Source organism: Nesoenas mayeri, assembly GCF_963082525.1.
Source record: "Nesoenas mayeri genome assembly, chromosome: 4".
NCBI classification, from domain to species: domain Eukaryota; kingdom Metazoa; phylum Chordata; class Aves; order Columbiformes; family Columbidae; genus Nesoenas; species Nesoenas mayeri.
In genome coordinates this window covers 40,441,637-40,454,296 of record NC_137540.1, presented here as the reverse complement: position 1 = coordinate 40,454,296, position 12,660 = coordinate 40,441,637, and the positions used below count along the sequence as shown (strand labels likewise).

The window sequence follows — 12,660 nt, the reverse complement described above, 5'->3', positions numbered from 1 at the left end:
CAGAATTTAAAAAGTTCCTTCTAGAGTCCTGAATAGTATAAGCTTTGCTTTCTTAAAAGCATGAAAAAAGTGCATATTTTTTTATTAATTGCATTCTGATGTCCTCCAAAGTATTCAAAATAGGTTAATAAAATGAGTGGCAAGTGTCTATGGAATAGAGATAGTTTTCCTAGTACCCTTGCCTTGAAGGCAACAGATCTTTGAACTGGTCTAACTCCATTGGTAGCTCAGTGCTTCCTATGCAGGTCTCTGGAAGGGAATGAGCAGGTGCTTCTGACTCCCCTTCGAAGCCATGGCAGCTGCCTGTGTATCTACTGGTTCCCTCCCTCCTCCTTCACACCTTTGAGACCAGTAAGAGAGAATGGGGGATGGAATATCTGTGGAAAACAAGTTGTATGAACTACTTCCAGGTTTGTACCACTCTTCTAGAAGGACCCAACTTCATTCTCAGCTGACAACCTCACCCACAAAACTCCTACAAAAACATGTAGCTCTTGTCTTCCCAGCCCACTGTTAATCCCTGCCCAACAGTGCCAGATGCTTTGCTTGATCTTGATCCTCACCACCTTCTCCTGAAAGTCCTGGGATTCCATTCCAAATGGAAAGGAAGTGTGAAGATGAGATGAGCCTCAGAGCCATGGCAAGTACAGGAATTGTCATTGGTAATTTTTCACCTGCAGAATTGTGCTGATATCATCCTGAGACAGACACATAGACACATCCTTAGTAAGCTTTCCTGTTAATCCATCTTCCAGTATTTATTTACTTGAAGAAAACTTTACAATTTAACGAGTTATTCTAGTGTCACAGTGAGATATTTATAAAGTGCCCTTTTCTAATGAGCCCTTCTGTGAAAGCTCTGTTGAAGACTTACTTGCAGAGTCAGATTGGATGTAAAAGTGTTTATTTCAGTCTGTGAGATATTCGGGTTCATTCAGCTGGATAAAACCTGAGGAAAACAACTTTCTGAAAGCAGTATAACATCTGGGAGAATGCAGTTTTGTTCTCTCTTGTGAGAATAGTAGTAGCCCAGCTGCTTCTGTTCTATAAAGAGTGTCATGCCATTCCAGTTGGGCAGTTTTCATGTGCTGTAATTTCAAGGTGAAATTTGCAGCTGCTCCTTTTCCCCTTTCCCCTACCTAACTATAATCTTGCCTCTGATTTTCTCTTAAAGAAAGACAAGACCGATATAGAAAATTTCATTAGATACATGTGTATTATTTCAACATCTTACTGGTTAATTTTTGTCAGGTACCTATCTGAAGAGGAGTAGTATTAATGAAGCCCAGTAATGTTAATTTCTTTTTAAAAAGTTTATAAATGGCTAGTTTTTATATCAGTAGAGGAGGGTAGTGAGAAAATACTAGAAGGAAGTGGCGGGGAGCTAAATGTGGCATCTTAGCATATTATTAGCACAGGGAAATCACTGTCCTCTTTATCCATGCTGGAATTTTATCAGGGACTGCTTCTCCCTGCAGATTTCTGTTGTTGAGTATCAGCATGATACATAGTAACAAACAAAAAATTTCTACTAGTAGTTGGTTGCCCTTGTTTTTGTTATAATTAAAAAAATATATTGACTTGTGCTACTTCTAACAAGACTACAGCCTTATTTTCATAATAGAATCAGACTTTCAAAATAAGAAGTGATTTTTTTTTTCCAATCAACACATGATGTATTTATTCAGGATGCAGTTTCTAGTTGACGGCTGTAGGATGCCTTGTCGCCATTTAAAAAATAAAAACAAGGACAAAACCAACCAAACAAAACACCCACAAAAATCCAGCAGTGCTTCATAGTTTCATGGATTCTTCTGAATTCCAAAATCTCTCTTAATTGCAAGTTACAGATGAGTAAAGCCTCATGTAGTAATAATTATTGTTTCTATTATTAAAAGAATTGTCATTATGATAGAACAGTTATAGTTTTTCTGGTTTAGGTTGGCTGTTATTCAAGCAACAAAGCATTGAATACTTATGCTTTAAGAATCTGTTTCTTTTTTTGGTTAAATGTGTAAAAAATTGACACCTTCTTTCCATTTAAATCATGTAAATAGTTAAGACTCATGCTGTAGCTAAGCTGATTCTTTCTCTGTTTTAAAAATAGAAAATGCTGGAGCAGTCCTTCCCTTCCCCCACTATGTACTCACTAGTCCAAGCTAGTAAATGTTGCTGAATGGATTTCAGTGTTGTAGCCATTCTACAGTAAGTACAGCAAGATCTCTGTGAAAAAGCGAAAGGAGGAAAAAGGTACTAAGCAATCCATTTGTGAGCATTCGTCAGACCAGAGCACCTGCACCAATGACAGACAGGCTTTCCTCGAGAAACAAGTAATGACAACAAACACGACTGTTCAGAGGAGCCAGAATCTCCCCAAAAGACGCCTAGAAAGTGTAGGGGAGTGTCCTGCGAAACGAAAAGCTAGCTGGGGTATTCTGACCAGCCAAGGTTAGTATAGCAGCCATTTCAGAAACTGTGTACTGAAATACGCTAAGCTGACCCAATTTGTCATGTTCTAGCTCTAAATTGTTTTTTCTTTCTAGCTGTAATATAAATGCATGCTTATGTTAGTGGCACTTTATTGTCTTGCATGGGTTAACACAAGGGTGTTGAAGCTATTTTTGTTCTTTCTGCACTCTTATTAGCTGATCTAAAATATCTTTTCTTCTTTATCTGCCCTATTTGTTTTATGCAAGCGTTTAAGGCTTGACTTACCCTGACTTTTGCTGTCCTGTCACAAGGTAACTGGATACTGAAGGCTAATTGTTTACAACAGGGAACCGCGGACTGAAAGGAGGGGGGAGAAATAAACTTCACATACAACTTCATATGTAAAGAGAACTTTATAGGTAGCTGAAATAGGAGGTGATGGAGGAACTACAGATGACAGAATTATTGTCCTGTGCTAAGATACTAAAGACAAATATATAAGTAAGAATTTGTATAGAGAAGTACTTAGGAGGTATTTAAATTGCTTGACACTGACATTTTCAGTGATAAGGAGCAAACTATTATAAAAGAAGTGTTTAGGACTGCTGTTGTCTGTGCCAGATTTTCCTAATTTTTTCATAATACAAGTGTGTGAAAGGGAGATTTTAGTAATTGTGAAAGTCTAATAGGAATTTTTTTAAAGAGTGATCATAATTCCAATTAATATCAACCATAGCATAAAGCTTAGAGTGAAATAAAAATGAAAATAAGGAAATCAAACTTCAAATTCTTGATAATATCACATCAAATTAAAAACTGGAGGTGTTAAAATAGTCAGGGAAATGAGGAGACAGGGAAGAGAGGTTTGATATATTGTGCATAAAACAATTATTAATTTACTATGAAAAACACAGTTATATGTTATAGGAATCAAAATTACTCTTAAAATACCTTTGTTAATTTCCAGTACTGCCAGTTATAGAATTAAGCAGTATTAAAGAATTTAAGCAACAGTTACCATAACTGAATGCAATGGCACTGTAAGGTTTTATTTATTCATCAGTTTTAATATGCACTGTATCCCTCATATTATTCCATGCTTGGGCTAACATTTCCTAATCTGTAGTAACTTCTATTTATGAACATTTCAGCTAGTTGTGTCAGTAGTTCCCAAAAAGAGCGGACATTCTCCCTCAGACTGAAAAGAAATTTTACAAAAGTTTATCAATGTTAGCACTACCCACTCCTTGATATGGTTCAGGGTTAGGCTCTTCTGTCATTCTTATAAAGAAATAACCACAGTTAGTCCTAGGTTTTGAAATTTTCAAAATCACAGTTAAATATGGAAAGTAATTTTTCCTGAAGAATCCATCTTAATATGGTCTTGCAGCCTCTTTGTGATTGCTAAACTGAGTGTATCTATTTGTTGATGGACATCTTGAAGTACTGAGAGACTTCTTTTGCAATTCAGGCTTCTGGTTGTTGTAGTTCACTTGGATGACAGGTATATCTAATACCAAATCTGAAGGAGGCTTTTCCCTCTCTGTTCCCATTCCTGGAGGTATCCAAACCTGACTTTGTGCTTCAGGCTGCCTTGAAGAGCAAAGGAAGAGAAAGGCAGACTGCGATGCAGTATGTAATTAAATATGCATATTGGAAAATGGAGTAAAAGTGATGGGGAGGGTGAAATATGTCATCGTAAGGTTTGGTAAAAGGGTGAAAGGGTAGAGTCAGGCTATAGGAAAAGGTCTTCAGCCTACTGGCATGAGGGTCCACAACCAGCAATCAGTATACTGGGCCCAGCTTTGCTGACCAGCTGGGTACTGCTGGTAAGGCCAGGGATTAAGACTTGTGCTGCATTCACACCCTAGCAGGCTGGGAAAATACTGAGAATTCTGAGCACAACTTGGGGAAAATTTCTTGCAGTCTGGATTAAGGCTGAGGCTGTATTTGAGGAGCACAGTTATTCCAGGCAGAAGTCCTCCAAAGTCTAAACTCAGCTCAGAATGTCTGTATGCCTTTTTTGTCACCTTCTAGTTGGAAGGCCACTGAAAACCCCTTACTTTGTTTTAGTGAATTGACTAAGGAAATAATAACAGCCTAAGACTGCTACCAGCTGCTTCACATACCGAAATTTACATATTACTGAATTTAGAGGTTGATGTGATTTTGCACCTTGTCACTCTAGCTACAGCACACAGTTTTCAAGATACTTTCAGCTAGAAAAATATCCAGCCGCTTGTTGATCCTTCAAGAAGATGGAAAAAGAAAACAGCTTGTGCGTGAGCAGTGGACAGGGGAGTTGTTGCTGTGCTTTTACGAGACAGGGGACGGGGCCTGATGCTCTTTTTGCCGCGCGTGCCAGGCCCGGCACAGAGCCACAGCAACAACTGCTGCTGCCATCGTCATTGCCATCGCCTTCACCTGCTGTAGTGCTGCTTCTGTTGGGAACTACACGAGTCACATTTGGATATTGCTGTTGTGGGCGTTTTAGGATTTCTAATGCAGTTCAGTGGCTTGTGTTTCTGTGTGAAAAGTATGTTAAATTGCAATGCCAAAGCACTTAAATTTTAGGAATTGTTAAAAGTAACATTCCCTGTGACTTGCTCGTTTGACCCTCTAATGCATTATAACCCAGTATTTGACAGCACAGTCACATACTGTACTTTTCCACAAAGCCCCTGCTTCCTTGGATGTGCAAGATGGATGACATTCTGAGAATGCATTAGGTTAATACTCAGAAAAAATAGACCCTGTATTTTCCTGTATGTTGCAAAGATTAGAAGACATATAGTGAAGGGTAGGAAAAAAGGGGCAAAGGTTTTCATGTCCCTAAAAGCAAATTATTTTCTTATCTTTGCTGTGACACCTGTGTGTTTTAAGACAAATCGTCTAACCTAAAAGCTTCTTGACTGATCATGGTTATTATTATCTAAGGCTGAAATTCCAGAAGCTCGAAGCTGTCATAACCATAATTAAACTATGCTTTCAGTGTACACTCTAATGCTTAAGTACTCTGGAAAAAATAAACTATTAGATTGGTTTTATAATTTAAGCATTAAAATTCTCTGTCTTTTGGTTCTTTAGTTATAAAATAGTATGAATGAATGATGTTATGAAGATAGATTCAGCAAGGGTTTTTAAGTATTCTTTCGTTATTGGGAGAATACCATGAAAAATTATAAAATTGAATACCATGAAAAATATAAAATTAACAGTGTTATAGTCAGTTTATAGTTTGGATAGCATGTCTTAAAGAGCAAGAGGTCATACTAGATATGGAGATACAAAATAATTTGAATGCTCACACATTTGCTGAATACAACACTAGAATGGCAAAACTCGTGTGCGGTCCTGTAATATGAGCGCATCATAAACAGACTGTGTGGGAAAATAAATGTGCATGGTTTTCAAGAGTAGGAAATCATTGGCATTTGTATTTGGGTTGAAATCCCCAAGTTTTGAAAGTCTACATGATGGTAAATGCTGTAAAGTATATTGATTTGAACCAGTCAAGTTTTCATTTTTTGTATGCATATGTTTATATACTTATGTGTATATATGTATATATTGTTATAAATTCTTATCCATTTTTCAGTCAAATGAAAACAAAGATTATTTTAAATATTGAAATGAAATATTTAAATGCCACTTGGGCTATATCTTCTCTCTCAGACATATTTTAACCATCTATAGCCTAAATTCAGATTACTTTTGAGTTCTTCAGTGTTGATTGTTGGAATTTCATCAGCTAAAAAGAAGTGGCTTGCATTTTGCTGGTCATATCTACTCGTAGTTAAGCACCACAGATGCATTTCTTAACTCTCAAACCCTTGACTTAAGATTCTTTTCAAGAATTTTTAACATCAAATATCAATTAAGTGCTTGAAACACTTTTTTATCCTGCAAGGCCTTTAGACAAATAGGGAATTTTATAGTGCCACGGTAAAAATATCAGGCAGTTTTAGCAACTGGAGTGAACTGCATCTGTTATCTTGGGACTATAATGTTACAGAGTTTTTCTGTTACAGTTATTGATCCTGTCGCTTTCATTGCTACAAACTGAAACATTCAGAAGACATCTTAAGGAATAGAAGGTAACAGTGATGAGCTCAAGACATAGCATTTGTTAGTTTTGCAGACATAAATATAAACTACAACACTTTCCAAATAGTCTGCGTCAGGCTTCTATTTTCAGTTCTTTTCTGATGATACCAATTCTCTGAGGACTGGTCACCATCTATTTACCCTTAGAGCGGTATTTTTTTAAATTGCTGAGCCCTGGCATAAATCTTCGGCTGGTGAAGTCGGTGAGAAGACTTTATTCACTTTCAGTCCTCCTTGGTTTGAAAATCCAGCTTTCTAATATACTTTTTATACTGTTTTTGTTTGTTTGTTGACTACACAATTTTTTAGAATTAAAAATGAATTGAATGAGTGGAGTTAATGACCTTTACAAAAATATTTTAACTTAGTATTGTACTTCTATGGTCATAAATGCAGGAATGACTTACAGGTAATTGTAGGTAGATATAAAGGAGTGAAGTCTATACGAAAATGCGAAGAAAATAACATTGATGACTTAGAAATGCACCAAAGTTAGAATTGCAAATCCCTATTTTTGGGGATTTTCACTGCTGAGAATAGTTATCCAAACCCCAATTTCACAACCAAATAATTGCTCAGAAGATAACTAAAGCAATAGTGAACGGCTACAAGAAAAAAGCAGTTCAGCATACAGATCAAATAGCATTTGAAACATAATCAGGATATCTTTATTTATTTATTATGTCAGTATATTATGAGTAAGTAGTAAAATAACACATGAATATTTGGCAGTGCTTCCCTTACAAATCTATGTAGTAATATGGATTTTAGAGGGAACAAAACTATGTGTGTCATTGTATGAGATTAAAAAAGGAGGAGTTTGTCCTACAGATCTTTTTCTTCTCAGGGTTCTCTTAATCTCACTGAGTTTCTCTTGTGTTGGAATTCTAGTTAACCTGTCTTGGAAGGCAAATGTACAGATATTGGCACTTTGGAAAGTTGTTTAAAAAAAAAAAAAAAAAGAAAAATGAACAAAAAGAGCCATAGTCCTTTAGCATAAGAAAAGAAACTGGCAACTTGTGTTTACTGGAGGGTAAAAGTTCATATTACAGTGAGCTGCTGATCTCTTTCCAAACATAGCTGGAGTGTATTAAGAACAGGCCTAATTAGCAAGAGCAGATTTTTTTTTATTATTATTATTTTTTATTTTCCAGATTGAAAGCAATGAGTAGGATTTATAATTGCAATTGGCTGGAAGTGCCATGGGGAGATGGAGATTTAGGTATTGTATGATACTTTGTAATTTGTTTTTTAACTTCACCTGTTAATATAGTGAATATATTTATTCTTTCTTGTTAGTGTTTACAAAGCAATGCCTTTCCTGGTAAACTATACACCAGAGAACTTGGAACTAATGTGGCTTCTAAATATAGTTAGACATACTTTGTATTCAGCATCTGTCAGAGACGACATCAGTAGGGAATTAATGCATTAACAGGTTTGGAATAGACCGTGTTTGCTAGTACTGCTGTTACAGACAACAATGGATGAAAAAATGTCTTCATTTATATTCTTATTAATGCTTTCTAAGTGAGAGACATTACAAGTTTGTAGATTAGCAGAAGGCAGGAATCTAGACAAAGAATTTCTTTTAAGACAACTTTGAAGTTTACTTATGATACATATTTATTTTGAACATATTATTGTCCCTGTGGTATTTAATGATGAATTACTATGTTTACCGATAAATCAGTTGGAATTGGAAGGCTTTTTTCCAAACTTAATTTGCACAAAATGTTTCTGCTGCATTTTGCTTATAAATTTTACTTCTAGTAGAAGTGATACAAGCATTTTGCTTTTAATGGATTTAGCAGAAATAGCGAACTGCTGCATTTCTCTACATGAAGACAGGGATATAAGGTGGGTCTAGGTGCGAAACAGAGCTTGCAATGGGATCTGGCATCATTTGAATCTCAAATGTCATTGGAGTTATGACATTAGCAGACATTCTTCTGACTAATCCAAGAGGGACGGAGGTGAAGGAAAGAAAACTGGAAAAAGTGTTGCTTTCAGATCCTACGTGCATCTTTGTCCTGAGTTATACATGCCTACAAGAATATCCGAAGTATGAGTGTATTTAATGAGCATAAAAACCTCATGATACTACAATTCTATTAGATTTTTTTTTCCATATAATAGTTGTGTCTTTTTATTGTTTCTTTTTCCCCCTATTAATTTAGGAGTAAGATAAATGCTTGAGAGAGATGGTTCTCATCTGTAGAGACTGGGGCAATATTTCAAAAGCAGCCTCTAAATACAGCTTTTAATTAATTTTGAGGAATTCTTTGCAGCTGCCAGCAGGAGAACTTAATGGATTTAATTAATTTGAATTAGAATGACTTGAGTGCTGGTTCAGTTACTACTACAGAAAAAGGAAAACATTAGTCAAAATTCTTATAGTAACTGCACACATCCAACCTACAACAGGATAAACACAGGATAAATACATCTGAGCTTATTGGGATGACAGAGAAAATATTGATGTTTTCTCAAAATCAGATCCCTTTAATATTTCTGAGGTCAGATTTTGTAGTATAATACCCCTTAAAATCCCAATCACTTTGTGTATGGGATGGTGGGTTGTCTGTTTCTTTGTTGTTTTGGGTTTTTTTCAGCTGTTATGACTAGCAATAAGAACTGCGAAATCATGCATTTAATAAACCTAAAGTAAAAAGTATAGGGAACAATCTACGTGCATGTACATACACATGCACAGACAGATGATCAGAGCTTAGCGCAAATAATTCTGGCAGAGTATTGGAAGCTGGATCTCGCCTATGGTACATCTGCTCCTACAGATGAAAGAGTACAAGAAGCTTCAAAGATACTGGATACTCTGACATGACAGAAATCTCCATGCTTTTTGAAGATCAGGTTTAAAAAGCTTTAATCTCTTATATTTTTTAACTTCTGTGATCAGCTTTGTATAGTGTTATCATAATTTCAATACTCAGCTGTGCTTTTGTTTTGCTAAGATTTTGATTTCAATAACGTGCAGTATCACTGAGTTCCACAGTGTAGTTTTATGTTCTCTGAGAAGATACAGTCTTAGATCTGATTAAGTTTTAGTTTTATACAGTAACACCTCTAGAAAAATGGAGGTTTTATCTCAATTTCCGTACTGTGCACTATTTCATATGTTTTTAACTCTTCTCCGATTTCTTTTCAGGTTGAGCAGTCTTAATCTTTTCAGATATTCTTCATGTGATTTGAGGGAGTTGTTTATTGGAACCTAAAGTGTACTTTCTGAAACAGGCTAGTGGACAGGAGGAGTCCAACAGGAAACAGAAACAGGGTCTATTTCTAGTGCGTAGTTACCTGAGAGCTTAGACACATGATTGGCAGTGACTGAGCAATAGCTGTCTCATTTAAAATTCATGGCCTTGGCACTGAGATGCAGTAACTGGCTCTGCAGGCGGTCCCGCTCCATCGCAAGGGACACGGCCACATGCTTTCATGCGTTGGAGATTCATCTGCTGTTGTTATCGAATCATCCCACATGGCTAATTCTCCCTACATTTCTTAAGGGATTTTGGGGGGACTTGAGTGACTGTGTTAGTATTTTATAGTCCCAGTGATTTTCTTCTTACAGGAATAAATACCAATAATTCATGATATATTTTGAAGATGGTTCTTCCTTGCACAATCTCTCAAAACTTGATTTGCAGAATTCATACAATAAGTTGGTATCAGCTGTGTTTGCAACCCTGTCTGGCCAGAAGGGACCTGTTGGTGGCTACTTGTCTAGAGGAAAGGGAAGGTTCATCTGGAACCACAGGATGACTCTGGGACCTGGACTGGGAGCTGCAGGGGTTTATGTGTGTGATGGCAGAGTGGTTGTTTGGTTTCTTTATTTTGTCTCCTTTTGTTTTTTGGAGGTGATAAATGAAAATAAATGCCAAACCTTTACATTAAGCATGTCCATTTTTAGCTCTAATAGTCTATTAGAATGACAACTTAGACTTAATATAATATTTCTACTATAGCAATTTTTTTAGTGCGATTCTCATGGTATTTCTCTCCTTGCACTTGTGTAGTAGTTGCAGATTAATTTAATGATACATAAGGGTTTCCATATTAATTTTCATATACATCAGCTTTTTCAGGACTTTTCAGGCATGTCTAGCTTAAGTTCAAATATCAGTTCATTGAAGTTATAAGTTTTTTATATGCCAGCTGCAAAAGTAAGTTATTATTTTTAAAAAATCAACAATGCAAAAATAGAAGTGTGAAATATGGCAATTAATGAATTTATTACATCAGATTACTGAAATCAATATATCAATATTTTGTCCTCTGTACCACATAATCTTTTACTAAAGATTTTTACAGTTAATAATAGAGCAGTTTTTATTGTCTAGAAACTGATAATTTGAAATACAGGCTCTAAAGAGGAAAAAAAAAATTCATAGGATAGTTGACTTCATTCTGTGCATTATATATTTTGCTTTGCTCTATACATTCCAAAATCCTTCTAATTCATGTGGTTTACTAAATAAATGTTGTTATTATATAGGTTCTTGGGCAGATCGCTCACCTCTGCATGAGGCAGCCAGTCAAGGACGTCTTCTTTCTCTAAAGACTTTATTGTCACAGGTGAAGGCTGTATTCTTAAAATTACTTTCATTTTAAATGTTACTTTATTTCTCAGCATAGATTATAAATGAAGATTTAGTATGCTTTGCTTCTTTCACTTGAACCTTTCAGAGCAATACACATTTCAAAAATTTTTGTATAAGATACAAGTTAATATTTAAAATATTTCTTCTGTGTGTTTTAAAACTTCCCACAAAATTATTTTTACCAAAGTTGCATCTAAATGTATAGAAGTCTTCCTCTCTTGCATAGTATAAGTCAATGTAGTTCCAGTGCTTGAAGCCCTCAGGTAAATCGAGCTAGTCATGAAGACACTTGTTGAGGGCAGGAATCACTGAGAGATTCTGGTTTTTGCATAGTTGTAATTTTAAAAATATAGTATATATAGTTAACAGCAAAGGGTGAGACTGTAAACTGCTGAATTTTAATATTCTAGTATTGTCATATTAGCTACTACAATACTGAAGATATATACTATAGAATACATTTGAAGAAAGCCAATAGATGCAATTATTAGTTCTTAAGAATCAAAAGACATCTACTGCAGAAAATTTCAAAGGCTTGATGATTTTATCAGTCCAAGAAGTGTTCACATTGCTAAAATTGATGACTTCAGATATATCAGACTTGAAGTCAGAGAATCATAGAATCACAGAACAGTTTAGACTCAGGGCCTTGTTGAGTTTTGAAGATCACCAGGAACAGAGATGCACTAACCTCTCTGGACCCCTGTTTCAGGGTTTCACTGTCCCCACAGGGAAATTTTTTTACATGTAATTCGTTGGAATTCACCATGTTCTGACTCATGTCTGTTGCCTTTTGTCCTATTACTGTGCATCTCAACGGTCTGTTTCCATCTTCTTCACACCCCTTTATTCTGTTAGATCCACTGATTGATGAAAGATTCTTTTTATGCTCATGGAAGATTTGTTTATTGCAAGCAGAGTTTTAGGCCTGTTTAGAGTATTGTAAACTATTCATTTGAACTACTCCTAACAGCTTTTGTATGATCTTTATATGTCATTCATGTATTTTTTAGGGGTACAATGTTGACACACTAACAATTGACCAAGTAACTCCACTTCATGAAGCCTGCCTGGGAGATCATGTAGGATGTGCAAGAATCCTTCTTGAAGCAGGAGCAAATGTAATGTGTTGTTGTGGTTTTTTTCTTTTTGTATATGAAGTCCAATGCTAACCTTGATTTAACTGCAAAGGATATAGTCCTTGATTTTTTTTTTTTTAACTGGTATTTCTCCATAGTCACGCTATTGATTGCATTCATATCATTTAATTACAATAAGCTGCCATCTGAAAGCTTGCAAGGGAAAGTGATGGGTCAAAAAAACATCATTACAGGCATGTTAGGTTCAAAGTAAACCAGCCAACCAAACCACATAATTATATGTGTAAGAGTAGATGTCAAACTGAAGAACAGTAAAAGGGAAAATAGATGGGAGTTGAACAGACACTGAGACAGAATCATAGAATGTTAGGAGCTATGAATTGAAGAGAATCTGCTAGCAG

The 12,660-nt window shown here is 35.7% G+C and overlaps 1 protein-coding gene across 9 annotated transcripts in view; it reads left to right on the top strand.

The window, feature by feature from the left end:
• The window catches only part of ASB5 (ankyrin repeat and SOCS box containing 5), a 37,755-nt gene that overhangs the window by 19,248 nt on the left and 5,847 nt on the right, over positions 1–12,660 (top strand). For 6 of the 9 annotated variants that reach the window (XM_080344487.1, XM_080344491.1, XM_080344484.1 and 3 more), the window contains 2 exons: positions 11,054–11,133; positions 12,173–12,280. In XM_080344487.1, the coding sequence (XP_080200613.1) occupies positions 11,054–11,133; positions 12,173–12,280 (188 nt within the window). Of the gene's footprint in view, positions 1–6,461; positions 6,528–7,337; positions 7,760–11,053; positions 11,134–12,172; positions 12,281–12,660 lie in introns of those variants that run through there. The other 3 variants (XM_080344489.1, XM_080344488.1, XM_080344490.1) reach the window with 3 other exon arrangements.